Genomic DNA, 15,420 nt, shown 5'->3' on the forward strand with positions numbered 1-15,420 from the left:
ATTATCATCTGTTCCTAAACTTTGGTTAAAATTATCCATATCGTCTTTTGTTTTTAGTTTTTAAAACCATTCTGGGGCTTTTGATTGAGCTCCTACACCTTTCCCTACACATACCACGTTGCTAATTTGTTCAACAAAACCTTGAACATGCGTAAGTTTTTTCGATTGCTTCGATAAACTTTCTAAAATACCGTTTTGGCTATTATTCATTTCCAAAAATTCTTCTCTCTAACTGCGCAATTCATCAAGTATAGCGGAATTTGGGGCAAGTGTGCCATACGGGGCTAGAGTGCCACCAAGCATTTTTCCTTAAAAACTTTAGTTTAATGATCAATTGTGTATACAGTTGGTTGCTTTCCAATGACAAGGCATACTGAGCTGAATTTCATATAGACCAATCGATATTCCCCATTGTTTTGAACTGATTTATATTGAGTTTCAAAATTGAGCAGAATATTATAATTTTTGAATCCAATCAAATAAGCTCTCAAAAATCATGCGAACAATCAACCGAGAAAATATTTACACCACCGTATAGCTGAGAAAACGTGAAATTTTTTGTGGGGTTAGTTGAAAAAAACTTTCTTTTTGTCACTGAAAAATTCAATTTCAAAAAAGTTACAACTTTTGGGGCAAGTGTGCCATCTCTTTTTGGGGCAAGTGTGCCACCAGCTTTCATAGGCGCGAGCTGTCAAAAATGTAAACATTGTTGTAGCGTGCTGCGGAATGGTGCGCTATTGTGAGCGGATTCCACGCCAGAAAAACAGAACAGTAACAAACCATATTGTGGTACAGTTGGTGGTCAAAAAGGGTTCATTGGTGACTAAATACATGTAGGAATAAATACACTAGTGGTATAAACGTAATAATTACCAATTATCTAAGAAATACGGTTATTTTAACCAGGTGGCCGTCTTGCCCCATACGAGTGGCACTCTTGCCCCATAGCCCAAAAAACAACGTCTTTTTGGACCCTTTTTAAAACGCTTCAAAAACTGTTTTATTTGCACTTTTTTCAAGCGAAACTCATTTATAAGTGAGGAATTAGATGTAAAATGGTTATGAGATTTAAATCGGCTTTTGAAAAACACGTTTTAGTGAGTTATAACTTGAAATGCTTAAGGTGGCACACTTGCCCCAAGTTCCGCTAGTTGCTTCTTCGCCTCACTGGCAGAAGATCGGATTTTCTATTCAATCCGATCCAACATCCAATCCTGTCAAAAATTTGACATTTTTGGCCAATTTTTAGGGGGTCCCATTGTCATTTGGGTCACATAAAATTTTGACAGGCTTTTCGATAAAATCCCATCCGATGGAGCACAGACACGGGCCTGAGCAAGGACGACGACTGACCGTAGCAATAGACGATGCGCAATCTCAGATTGCGCATATATTTATCTGTCAAACGGATCGGTTTGATATATTTATCTGTCAAAATTTTTTTATATATCTCGGACATATAATCTTGAAAATTTATGCGCAATCTTGGCGCAATCTGAAAATGTATGGAAATGACGTTTATAACTCAGGGTTGGCTTCGCGAAATGACTTATGTTTTGATAAAACCAAGGTGTGTTTATTAAGGAGGTGAATTGTTAGCGCGTTTTCCGGGCGCCATCATTGAGTATTGTTATGTCAAATCGCACACAACCCAAGTGCCACAAATCCACTAAACGACCACTAAACGGCTTCTAAACGACTCGAGTTCTCTACCTAAACGGAATATAGAAAGACTTCGTTTAGCAGACGGCAAACGACTCATGCAATCTAAAAATAGCGAAAAAGCTGGTGGCGCTCTCTGTTGGTAGGATACCCCAACCAGTTGAGCTTCATCGCTTGGAGGAGAGCTTTCTCATTTCCTCTGTACTGTTGTATGGTTTCGCATTGAAGTTATGCATCGCTAGAACTAGAACGGCGATACGATTGTTTAAATACTAAACTCCAATGGAAACCACCACCACTGTAGCAAGTGAGATTTGAGTAATGGTCGTTGGTGTTGATACCCACGTATCTGACCACACGACCATTCATATAGATTTTTGCTCAGAAAGTTAGAAGGCTATATAGGTCATGATAAGATGAAACTTGTCGAAACACATTGCAAGAAAAGGATAGCAATATAATGATGAGTTGGTAATACGCCATCTATTGATCAAACCAATGAAGCTGTGGAGCATTCATTTTTTTTTCTATGGATATTCAATTTTCCAGTCGTTTAAGCTTAATCTGTGGCGCTTGGGAATTTACTATTCCCCCCTCCAGCCCTCCAAAGTGTGTAGAAAGGAGGTGTCGTCATGTAGAGCAATTGGGCATCGAGGCTTTAGAAAAAATCACAAAACCAGAATCGACGGCAGTTGTCAAATATGACGAATGTTGCTGATATTTGGATAGAATCAATGAATTGTTTTCGTTTAACAAACATTTGTTAAGAAATAAAAATTTATATTTTGCATCCTCACTCCATAAATCGGCATTTTACACGTTATAATGCAGCTGCTGCCTGTAAACAAATATCGACGGCTGTTGTCAAACTGAATCTGAAAATGGCAACATGCGAAACGCTAAGAGGACACCTCCTCTATATTCTCACCTTGCTCCACACAGCATAACCGTATTAATACACGATGCGCAATCTCAGATTGCGCATATATTCGTTTTATGAAAACATATATCATTTCGCGTAGCCAATCCTAAGCTATAAACGTCATTTCCATAGAATTGCAGATTGCGTCAGGATTGCGCATAAATTTTCAAGATTTTATGTCCGATATATATATATATATATATATATATATATATATATATATATATATATATATATATATATATATATATATATATATATATATATATATATATATATATATATATATATATATATATATATATATATATATATATATATATATCTATATATATATATTTATATATATATATATATATATATATATATATATATATATATATATATATATATATATATATATATATATATATTGTAATATCCTGGAGATTTGACCCCTGATAAGACCATAGTGCCCAATATGCCGGATGAGAATATGACCATCACCGTGACAACTGTGCGATAATCTGAATGTCAAAATAAAGATCATTCGTTTACGGATCGTTGTACTGACAACACCTTCAGCCTTCTGTTTATTCTTCTACTTTGCGATATTGTGCCTTTGTTATAACTTGAACGTTTAATTCAAATTGGTAAAATTCGAGGTTTTACATCTCAGAAGTGGGATACGTCTTATCGCCTGCACCTGCTTTGCTGTCCAATCCAGCACGGCAAAAGATTGTGTATCGAAGAGTTTGTTTGTTTGTGTGTGAGATGACGCTACCATCTGCCATTGCAATGCGCAAAAACAAGAAGCTTCTGTGTGTGCTTGCCGGTATAGGCAGCCAATTCGATGTTTAGACAACGATTTGCCTCATGGCTAGACCAGATTACGCCAGATTCACCAGCCACAACGATATCGATCCCTGCAACCCTAAAGACACCAGCCATCTAGCACTTGCATTTAGTGTGGCCGCCATCTTGTTCATCTTGCACGACAATGACACCGCCATTTAGTATTAATACGGCCGCTGTTTATTCTTTCATCATCGCTCATACTTGGAATACTGGAAAAGCTTCGCGCATCACTTCTGTTATTGCATGTGCACCGCACGCCGTGTTGTCATCGCCTCCGATTTATCGTGTGTATTGCCTTCCGCCACTTTATGGATTGACCCCGCTACCACCCTCTACCGCCGCGTCATGTTCGAGTGCTGTGGCATCGGTTGTAGCCTACTGAGCTGTTGAACAACAATCATTGTGGTGTCGTTCAGTATTCAGGTTCATCCTGATCGACATTGTCCTTATGCTTGGCTGTAACTTCTGTAAACGTCAGCAAGACTTCTGGAGGAGATGCCGATCAGCGGCAGCAGTACTTACACCCACTATGAGATTGATTCAACCGCACGCATCACATGACGACATCATTCAGGATCAGTTCTTTTCGATATCAGCATCGTCCTCATGCTTGGCTGTAACTTCCGTAAACTTCAGCAAGACTTCCGGAGGAGATGTTGGTCAGAAAAGCAGCTGTGATTGAAATTGACCCAACTTTACGCATCATATGACGACATCATTCCGGATCAACACCTTTCGATATCATCATCGTACTTATGCTTGGCTGTAACTTCCGTAAACTTCAGCAAGACTTCCGGAGGAGATGTTGGTCAGAAAAGCAGTTGTGATTGAAAGTATGTGAGTTATTCTCATGCCAGCCCTGTTCAATATTGAAGATTTCTACAGTAAAGCCGCTCAAATTGAGGTCAATTTGTTTGTCAGGATAGCCGAGCTGTAATATCCTGGAGATTTGACCCCTGATAAGACCATAGTGCCCAATATGCCGGATGAGAATATGACCATCACCGTGACAACTGTGCGATAATCTGAATGTCAAAATAAAGATCATTCGTTTACGGATCGTTGTACTGACAACACCTTCAGCCTTCTGTTTATTCTTCTACTTTGCGATATTGTGCCTTTGTTATAACTTGAACGTTTAATTCAAATTGGTAAAATTCGAGGTTTTACAATATATATATATATATATATATATATATATATATATATATATATATATATATATATATATATATATATATATATATATATATATATATATATATATATATATATATATATATATATATATATATATATATATTGTAGACGTATCATAAATATGAACCTTGGTCAACCTCACCTCAAAATGTATGTATACCTTATCCTTAACTGTCAAAAGGATATGACAACGTCTGTCATTCGAAAACGGAATCACAAATAAACAAGTCGGAAAAACCTTGCTCCGTAAAAAACTCGTTTGGAATAAAACCTTAGTTTACATCTCAGAAGTGGGATTAATCTACAAGTATGCCTACAACAGAAGAAATAAAATGGTCATTAGACGCAGCTGGTATTGAATACCCAGAGACGGCAAAGGCGACGCAACTACGACAATTGTTTGCAGACAACGTGAAGAAGACAACAAGTCAGGAAATGGCGGCTGATAAAACACGTGGAGATGGTGATGACATAACCTCAAATGACGAAGCCGCTGCTATAGCCTCACTCGAAATGAAAGTAAAACGCCTGGAGCTAGAAAAAAAACTTTTATCTTTAGAAGAAGAAATAGCTGAGCTTCAACCAACTCACCTTAAACCAATATCGATGAATACTATTCAATATATAGAAACAATAGTGCCAAAGTTCACCGGAGAAGGCGATGAAGATGTGTGTGCTTGGATTCGTTCCCTTGAGGACATTTTCGTTATGACAAACGTCCCAGAGCCTCAAAAACTGCCGCTTTTGCGTCGATCGTTAACGAGCACAGCTGTTTTATTGGCACAAACTACTAAATCAAAAAATTACGAGGAGTTGAAGGGCGAATTGCTAAAAGAATTTAACAACAAGCCTTCTAAAGAAGTCATCTATAAAAATCTTAGAGCACGCCATCTGAACGCTAACGAAACAACGCTTAGATATTTGTTAGACATGCAACACATTGCAGCGGCAGCTTCAATTCCGGAAAACGAACTGGTGCATATCATCATTGACGGTCTCGGTGACCCCATACATACTGCATCCATGCGATTCATGGCAAAATCGATCGAGACGCTGAAACCTCTATTGAAAGAGTATGAATATATACGAACACGTGTACAGACAACGGTCCAGAAATCGTCTGTTCAACAACCACGAGTCCAGATTGCGCGAGCTGAACCAAACCAGTCGACTCCCAGATGCCTTAATTGCCGGAAATATGGACATTCGGAAAACTTCTGCCGCATGCCGATTCGACTTCCGGGGTCCTGTTTCAAGTGCGGTCAGACTGATCATGTCTATCGAAATTGTCCTCAACGGGTTCAGCAGATTGCCGTTACTACAAATGGTCCTGAACATCTAGAAACAACGCCTGTGACGGAACCAGTTTTTACTCTTAACGCCAACCAAGAGGTAAGTGTTGCCTATAAGAGTCAAGATGTTTGGAGCAAATCACTAAAATTAGTTTCTCTTTTGGATACTGGTAGCCCTAAAAGCTTCGTTAATGAAAACGTTCTCCCTAAATCTCTTGTTGGAGAACCTAGGACGTCCATGTTGCGAGGAATAGGAGGCCCAAATTTATTAACGTTAGGATTTGTGGATATGCGAGTACAACTTGCCAAGACCACGATACGTCACACCTTTATCGTCCTTCCAAAAATATACATGGAATGGCCAATGATTCTTGGTAGAGATGCATTATCCAAGTTAAATATTCAACTCAATCAGATACAAAATACGTACACTATAAACACTTTATTGAACATGAATAATATGAAAAAGCTGCCTTTAATAAAAACGAATTTATATCAAAAGCTCCATTCACTTGACATTGTAAAGAGGTCAGTCGCACGTCGGGAGGGAGATTGCTCATTTTCTGCTTTAGCTCATGAGTCGATCGATGTGTTTACCGATACATTTTCTTCTTTGTGTATGATAGATGTTGTTGATCAAACAAATCCCATTGATATTGGTAAAAACCTTACAAAATACCAAAGTGAAGCTGTAATTGAATCGATAACAAAAAATTATTTAGAGTTTCCTACAAATGAAATCGTACCCTCAACTTATACTATGAAAATAAATCTCTTACATGACACTCCTATTTCTACCAAACCAAGACGGTTGTCATTTGCTGAAAGAGAAAAAGTAAAAGTAATAGTAAAGGACCTGCTAGAAAAAAATATCATACGCCCAAGTAACTCACCATACGCGTCTGCCTTAGTCCTGGTTCGAAAGAAAAATGGCGAAGTTAGAAAATGTGTTGATTACAGACCATTAAATAAAGTAACAGTTCGTGATAATTTTCCATTGCCTCTTATAGACACCTGCCTAGAACATTTGGGACATAAACAATACTTTACGTTACTAGACCTCAAATGCGGATTTCATCAGTTAGTTATGGATGAAGAATCGATTAAATATACGGCGTTCGTTACACCTGATGGGCAGTACGAATATACCCGCATGCCCTTCGGATTGAAAAATGCTCCGGCTGAGTTCCAACGCTTTATTAATTCGGTACTTAGAGAATTTATAGATCGAGGGGAATTGGTAGTGTATATAGACGACATTTTGATTGCTTCAAAAGATTTTGACCAACATCTTGAACTGATCGGACAAGTGTTAAACGCGATACGCAAAAATGGTTTGGAGTTACGACTGGACAAATGCAAATTTGCCCAAAGGGAATTAGAATACCTTGGTTACAATGCAAACTGTTTAGGAATACGTCCGAGTGAACATCATATTAAATCAATTAAAAACTACCCCTTTCCTCGTAGCAAGAAACAAGTTCAACAGTGCTTAGGCTTATTTTCATTTTTTCGACGGTTCGTTCCATCTTTTTCAAGTATTGCAAAACCACTAACAAACTTATTAAAAGAAAAAGTACCATTTGAGTTTACTAATGAATGCATTCAATCATTCGAAACCTTACGAAATAAACTTATTCAATCACCTGTGCTGTCAATTTACGACCCTAGTAGAGAAACCGAACTACATTGCGATGCAAGTTCTACTGGTTTTGGATCGGTTTTACTACAAAAACAAGATGATGATAAGTTTCACCCAATTGCTTACTTTTCAAAAACAACATCGGACGATGAATCCAAATTACATAGTTATGAGCTGGAGACACTTTCAGTAATTTACGCACTCAAAAGATTTCACACTTACGTCCATGGCATTCCCATAAAAATAGTGACAGATTGTAACTCATTGGTCCAAACACTGCAAAACCGCAATTTATCAGCAAAAATCGCTCGTTGGTCATTATTCCTAGAAAATTATGACTATTCAATGCAACATAGGCCTGGATCATCTATGCCTCATGTAGATGCATTAAGTCGAATAGAACACGTAGCAGTGATAGATGATCTGGATATAGATTTCCAATTACGGATTGCACAAGCTCGTGATGTAAATATTCAAAAAATAAAAACTGAACTACAGTCTAGGTCAGTAAGTGATTTCACTCTTCGTGATGGAGTAGTATACAAACAGTCTTCACCAGGTCGATTTAAATTCTATGTACCATCAGAAATGATTAACAATGTAATTCGATATATTCACGAAAAAATAGGACATCTGGCAGTCGATAAATGCTATTTACAAATCAATAAGAATTATTATTTTCCACAAATGAAAACTAGAATTCACAATTACATTAAAAACTGTATGAAATGTGTAATATATTCCGCCCCCGTGAAAACTAATCATAAAAACTTATACACTATACCTAAAATTGCCAATCCCTTTGATACATTACATATCGATTTCATAGGTCCTCTTCCTTCAATAGATTCAAAGAAGAAACATTTGCTAGTAGTAATAGATAGTTTCACAAAGTTTACAAAGTTATACCCAACAATATCTACAAGCACCCGTGAAGTGTGCAATGCTCTTAAATTATACATGTCATATTACAGTCGCCCTAAGCGAATAATTAGCGATAGAGCAACATGTTTTACGTCCGATGATTTTTCAAATTTTGTATCATCTCGAGGAATTACGCATATACTAAACGCAACAGGATCACCTCAGGCAAATGGGCAAGTAGAACGGGTCAACCGCGTCCTACGACCTATTTTAAGCAAACTTACGAATCCGACTAATCATGCTGATTGGACAGTTCAAATTCCATCGGTTGAATATGCGCTCAATAATACAATTCACGCATCTACTCACTTCTCTCCATCTGTACTTTTATTTGGAACAGAACAACGAGGACCGATTCTAGATGAACTGACAGAATACCTAAATGATCAAAATCAAGCTTCACCTAGGGATTTCAATACAATACGAACCATAGCATCGAATAATATTACCAAGCATCAAGGGATTAATGAACGACAACATGCTATCAAATCTAAACCAGCACCTGTGTTTACTGAAGGGGAATTTGTGGTCATACGCAATATAGATAACACCGTCAATTCAAACAAAAAATTTGTTGCTCGATACAAGGGCCCCTATGTTATACACAAAATACTTCCAAACGATCGGTACGTCGTCCGTGACATTGATGGGTGTCAAATGACTCAAATAGCTTATGACGGAATTTTGGAAGCTGATAAAATAAGACGATGGATAGTCCCTCTCCCTGGTGGCGATTGACTCTTTACAAACAATCTTAGGCAACACTAATAGCATAGGAATTGAGGGCAATTAATGAAGTCAGGAAAGGCCGAGCTGTAGACGTATCATAAATATGAACCTTGGTCAACCTCACCTCAAAATGTATGTATACCTTATCCTTAACTGTCAAAAGGATATGACAACGTCTGTCATTCGAAAACGGAATCACAAATAAACAAGTCGGAAAAACCTTGCTCCGTAAAAAACTCGTTTGGAATAAAACCTTAGTTTACAATATATATATATATATATATATATATATATATATTTATATATATATATATATATATATATATATATATATATATATATATATATATATATATATATATATATATATATATATATATATATATATATATATATATATATATATACAGGCGGTCCCCGAGATACACGGTTAATGGGGACCGCAAACGGCCGCAAAATACCGCGTATCTCGAATTTCCGCGTAAGTCGAATCTCGTGATTTCCTGCAAAAATATCACAAATTTTCGTGTAATTTTGCAAGTAGGAGGCGGTTTTAGTCACTTTATGAATTATTTGATATGATTCTGACTGAATATAACTGTTTTAAACCTTTTGAAATAGTTTTTAACATTCGATCAAAACGGAAATTATTTGACAATTTGAAATTGATGTGTCAAATCAGTACTATTTGCTCAAAGAATTGTCAAATTTAGAAAACCGCGTATCTCCGAATCCGCGTATAAGAGGTACCGTGTATCTCGGGGACCGCCTGTATATTTTTTTTTTTTTTACATATTAATATATCAAACCGATCTGTTTGACCGTATTAATACACGAGGCGCAATCTTAAATTGCGCATATATTCGTTTTATCAAAACATAAGTCATTTCGCGTAGCCAACCCAGAGCTATAAACGTCATTTCCATTAATTTTCAGATTGCGCCAAGATTGCGCATACATTTTCAAGATTATGTGTCCGAGACATATATAAATATTTTTCGACAGATAAATATATCAAACCGATCCGTTTGACAGATAAATATATGCGCAATCTGTGATTGCGCATCGTCTATTGCTACGGTGTCAGATAAATATATGCGCAATCTGAGATTGTGCATCGTTTATTGCTAGGGTAACACGGAGCGCAACATAACAACTGACAGATGCCAAACGCTTCAGATGCTGTGTGGAGTCCTGCGTTTCCCAAGCTCCCGACCACGCTGGTTTTCGCTGGTCTTTTCGGGGATAATTCGTTAACGAATTATCCCCGAAAAGACCAGCGAAATACAGATCATTTTCGGGGATAGTGAACACACGTGAAGGATGAACCCATGCAAAAAAGAGCTAAAAATAGAAACGAACATTCGGATTCATTCCCTTCCCTCATATTCCAATTCATGCTCATGCTTCATCCTTGATGCTACCAACCACATCGCTAATTCTACTTCGAATCACTTTGCCAGTTGCGCCACCATATAATTATTCATGATCGTGCTATTTGCTTGTTTTGTTGTATGAAGGGGTACTGATACTAAATGAATTAAAAGAAATAAATAAAACAATAAAAATAATAGATTTACTATTAAACACGCATTTCTAACAATGAGTAAAGGGGTCTGAAGTTACTGGAGCTGCATGTTTTAAAAAGAAATCAAAACTTTAAATCATCGATGAAAACAATAAAAATGGAATTGAACTCATGTCGACCATGGTGCAAACATTACACCATTACCATTTGACCACTACTAGTTCATGAACATGAATCGTTATCTATCAGTTTTAAACCCTTCAAATATAGCACAATGAACAAAGAGATGTGTAAAAGTTCATCGATGCGTGTGAGAGAGTAGAGCTGATGAATAGAAAGAGATGGCATGAGTTTATGTTCATTATCTCCGAAAAATTTCGCTGGGGTTATGTCACGATCAAGGTGTTATAAATGACAAGGTGAAGTTGTTCAGAGCAAAATGACATTTCTCGACTTGACATTTCTCTTCCGGGGGCTCCGGTATAAAAATCGGGGAGGGCTGGTGCGGGGTAATGAAATTTGTATGCAGAGAGTGACAGATGTCCCCCACAATGTCGCCCAGCAAAAGCGATAAAAATCAACCTTCTAAATACATTATCCTTGGTCTATTGCTACGGTAACGGTTCAAAAATGACGTAAAGTCCCTCAACCAAGGATAATGTATTTAGAAGGTTGATTTTTATCGCTTTTGCTGGGCGACATTGTGGGGGACATCTGTCATTCTCTGCATACACATTTCATTACCCCGCACCAACCCTCCCCGATTTTTATACCGGAGCCCCGGAAGAAAAATGTCGAGTCGAGAAATGTCATTTTGCTCTGAACAACTTCACCTTGTCATTTATAACACCTTGCCCTCAACTATGGCGACCCCCCAAAGGCCCTAATCCACGACCTGATATTTTTAATCCACCTTGTATCGAATGAACGCTGCCACGGGCTTCAAAGTGGGTTTATTATACAGGTGGGTATATCCCAAGGTGTTTTAAAATGACAAGGTAAAGTTGTTCAGAGCAAAATGACATTTCTCGACATGACATAACTGTTCCAGTGGCTATGGTATTGAAATCGTGGAGGGCTGGTGCGGAGTATTGTATTTTGTATGCAGAGAGTGACAGATGTCTCCCCAGATGTCTTCTAAATACATTATCCTTGGTACAGTATCCTTGGTAGAAAAATGAAAACGAAATGACAGGAGGGGATTCGATCATTTGTTGATGTATGCGTGTGAATTCCAATGGCTCAAGGTGGAATGTATAATGAGGTGTAGTTATAGCGCTTTTGGCGATCCCCCCCCTGGGCTCCGATTTTGACAGATGGTTTTCCGCTTGTATATGTATTGATGGATTATTTACGTTTTGCATGGTCAATATTTGGTGGAGATCAATTTGGGTGAATATTTTAGTTTATTAGAACACAGTCCGTGATTTAAAATGGAAATTTTCCTTCGAGAACTTGAAGCGTTCGCCAAAAGCGGAAAACTAACTGTCAGTTTTCTTCGTCAATTCTTCTTCCACCTAGCTGTCAAAACGGGCTTATAACTTGACCTGATATCTTTACGGTCCTTGCAATGGCTGTTTTGGTTGATGTGTCGTAGTGTGCGTAAAAAAACTACGTATCACAATCGAATCCCCTCCTGTCATTCGTTTCGGATTTCGGATGAAGCAGAAATGTGAAGCGAGACGATTAGCTCTGTTCGCAAAATTGAGCTTCTTTTTGTTGCGCGAGAAGTCATAGCGCGCGACGTTGTTGCTCTATGTCTATTTGAACGGTTATGTTGATGATCGTGTTGTCGAATAAGTGTTTACTTAACCTAAACCTTAACCTTCAATTTGCCTGTATTATGGAATAGTTGGTGATTGTATATGCCTTTTCTGGGGATATTGATGACTATTACAAGATTGGATCGATAGAAACCCGTTGTTTCGTTTATTACACGAACTTGAGCTTCATCGCAGCTTAATTCTTTAACGTACACCGAAGTGTGTCATGAACAGGTAAGCAAACCATTTGTCCATGCATTTAATCATCACTTAAGACTTAAAGCGGCGCGATATCTAGCTTTGTATCAAACGCTCAGTGATTCTCTTGACAACGAATGAGGTAGGAAAGAAAGAACGAGAATGACATGTGTTACTCCGCTTATGGCAATGAAACAAAAGTGTGAGTACAGTCGCACGAGAAATTGTTGTTCGCATCGCTCTTTTGCCGTGCGCTACGTGCTCACTCGAAAAACTGTGACGTCAGGCCAGCGGTCAAAGAATTAAGCTGTATAATGGGGATACCAGTATGATAAAGCCAAAGCGAAGCAAAGATCGACCAGAAGAATTATACGCACTGTCGAAGCAATTCCATCGCGATCCGCCCACTCGAATTGATCGCTCCTGGTAGACGTTTGGCGAGGAGGTGAAAACATTTCTCGAATCAGAACCGTTAAAGCTGTTCAAATGCGAAATTGTCGAACCGATGGTCACCTTCGATACAGACTATGAGCCCTTTGTGCAAAGCATTAACAAGAACTACAAACTGACGCTTCCGGATCTAGGTAGAGTGAGACATCTCGTATTGATCGCGGGCAGTGACAATATCAAAAATTCTTTATCGATTTCATCTAGCCGCAAGAAATTACACCAGGACCCAGCCTCTTGTTCACTGCTACGTCTTTGCTTATCGGAAGAGAAGCAACGAGAGGAGCGACATCTCGAAATGGTGATGAGCCACAGCCCACAGAGCAGTCTTCGGAACGTCGACAAAAATGTCTGCCAAAAAAACTCTACCTCCTTTTCGAATCATGTTTTGCCGTATTCCACAATGGTAAGTGTTACGTGCGTCGTCAATCCGTACGTATTTTACGTCCATGACGAACAGCACATTGAAACAATTGACAGAATCGTCAATTTTTATCGACAGGACGCGCAAGCATACGAAGGGAAATTGCAAACTGGCTCCGGTTAACAGACAGTAGTGGTAGACTTTATGTGATACGTTCCAAGAGTACCACTAACTGGTATTGGTGGTTGGTACTTGAACTACTTTTTTCCCGAGTTACCCGAATGATGCCTTCCAGGGACATTCGCGTAACTGGGAGTTTCGCACAACTCGAATGATAAGTTTTTCAGTTAAAAAATTAATGTTATACAATTATTTATGAGGAAATGTAACCATTCGCGTAGAAAATTTGTTTAGTGTTAAGTGTTCAGTGACTTCTAACGATTGTTATAACCGCAATTCATTTTACATTTTTCAATTGTTGCGTTAAATTGTAGTGCTAGGAAAAAAGAATCTCAGAAGAGCTTCGTATATTCGAATCCCAGTTCTGGTTGGGATTGGAAACTTTGAAACCCAAGCCCAATGTGGTCTAGCATTTTTTTCAAGTTTGCATCGTGGGGGGACGGGGGCGGGGGGGTTAGTTACAGCTGAAATAATGGGTCATTTTGTTTTACGTAAATATTTTACTTTTTAGTACAGTAGAACGTCGATTATCCGGGGGCGGAGTAACCGTTGGGCGGCTTAACCGTGGGCATAAATGTGACAGCTATTCAAACATACGGCGAAAATTTGCAGCGATAGTCACGTGGGCAATCAATTTTTTGTGCAGCTCTGTAGTGTCTAGTGGTATTTTCGAAATTCATTTTTGTTTATGAACAGTTGTTAAACCTATAGTCATTGATTAAAATAATATTCTACTAACGATTGTTCGATTATTTCAATGTGAATTAATCATAAAACTAGTGAATCTTACAATTTTTATATGAATTTGACAATTTTTGGACGATGATCCGTGCAAATCGATTAACCGGCAACCATCCGGTCCCGAGGTGCCCGGATAATCGACGTTCTACTGTACTTACATCATAATTAGTACAAGTAGTCTCTGAGATACGTGGACCTTAATTCGATATCAAATCAAATAATTTATTTTCTGACTATTACTTCCCATTAAATGCTACATTACACGAACTTTTGCTATATGTCGACTATACCCAAATAGCCAGAATTGCTTAAGCAGCTCATTTTGGCACGCTAAAGATCGCTGCTCTAATTCGCCTTTTGCAGTAGATAAACAGCATCAAAGTTCCAGGCGCTCCTTCTAAATAGCGCCTAAGCAGCTTCCATAAGCTACGGTGCCGGGGATTATTTTTCTTTGCGTTTTATTTTCAAGCAAGCGTCATCGATGAAATAAACAACAGGATTTGTTTTGTTTGTGTACATGTGTATATTTTTAAATCCTTAATATTCATAAATTACATGAAACGTATCACAATTTACTGATAATTCACAATCACTTCCTTCAAAATCCCTTCCTCAAAGAACTAATCTAACTTGTACAGCAGCAATGAGATGATTACCGGCGTCTGTCTTTGACATTTTGACAAGACCCACCTTGTACCGATGTCATGCATTGAAAAGCTATGAAGTTCCACCAAGTTCGGTACACGTTCTTAACAAGCCTGAAAGTTCCATCATGAGCCCTACACATAGTGCTAATCAGCCGCAAAGTTCCAAAGAGTACCATGTGCCTGTTAAAAAGCTCCATAGTTCCGCAAAGTTCCGTCTATCTCTTAATCAGCCACAAAGTACGACATCGGAACGATTTTTCGTTAAACAGCCCTAAATCAGCTATAAAGTACGAGCTGGCTGTTTGGGTAGTGTCGATTATCTGATTCAAACGGAAAAGTATCCA

General features: G+C 38.2%; 1 protein-coding gene and 3 long non-coding RNA genes across 5 annotated transcripts; 3 read left to right on the plus strand and 1 right to left on the minus strand.

Annotated features, from left to right (window-relative positions):
• Positions 1–2,997: 2,997 nt before the first annotated feature.
• Positions 2,998–4,497, plus strand: LOC125906620 (uncharacterized). Its single transcript, XR_007451979.1, has 2 exons — positions 2,998–4,254; positions 4,307–4,497. It is a non-coding gene; the product is annotated as an uncharacterized LOC125906620 (long non-coding RNA).
• A 219-nt stretch (positions 4,498–4,716) lies between these two features.
• Positions 4,717–6,700, plus strand: LOC125906609 (uncharacterized). Its single transcript, XM_049606217.1, has 2 exons — positions 4,717–6,013; positions 6,088–6,700. Exons 1-2 carry the CDS (start codon positions 4,931–4,933, stop codon positions 6,091–6,093), a joined length of 1,089 nt encoding a protein of 362 aa, XP_049462174.1. The 5' UTR covers positions 4,717–4,930; the 3' UTR covers positions 6,094–6,700.
• On the minus strand, positions 6,330–6,964 carry LOC120958278 (uncharacterized). Of its 2 annotated transcripts, XR_005752025.2 has the most exons (3): positions 6,807–6,964; positions 6,693–6,734; positions 6,330–6,602 (listed from the first exon to the last, which is right to left on the minus strand). It is a non-coding gene; the product is annotated as an uncharacterized LOC120958278 (long non-coding RNA). The 2 variants fall into 2 exon arrangements; XR_007451985.1 differs by having other exon boundaries at positions 6,693–6,964.
• Positions 6,965–12,606: 5,642 nt separating this feature from the next.
• On the plus strand, positions 12,607–14,945 carry LOC125906619 (uncharacterized). Its single transcript, XR_007451978.1, has 3 exons — positions 12,607–13,281; positions 13,352–13,550; positions 13,647–14,945. It is a non-coding gene; the product is annotated as an uncharacterized LOC125906619 (long non-coding RNA).
• The last annotated feature ends 475 nt before the right edge of the window (positions 14,946–15,420 follow it).

Source organism: Anopheles coluzzii, chromosome 2 (genome assembly GCF_943734685.1).
Source record: "Anopheles coluzzii chromosome 2, AcolN3, whole genome shotgun sequence".
Taxonomy (NCBI): Eukaryota; Metazoa; Arthropoda; class Insecta; order Diptera; family Culicidae; genus Anopheles; species Anopheles coluzzii.

What these genes read in the sequence shown, in the direction of transcription:
- LOC125906609 (XM_049606217.1), top strand. Translation starts at nt 4,931, where the DNA reads ATGCCTACAACAGAAGAAATAAAATGGTCATTAGACGCAGCTGGTATT.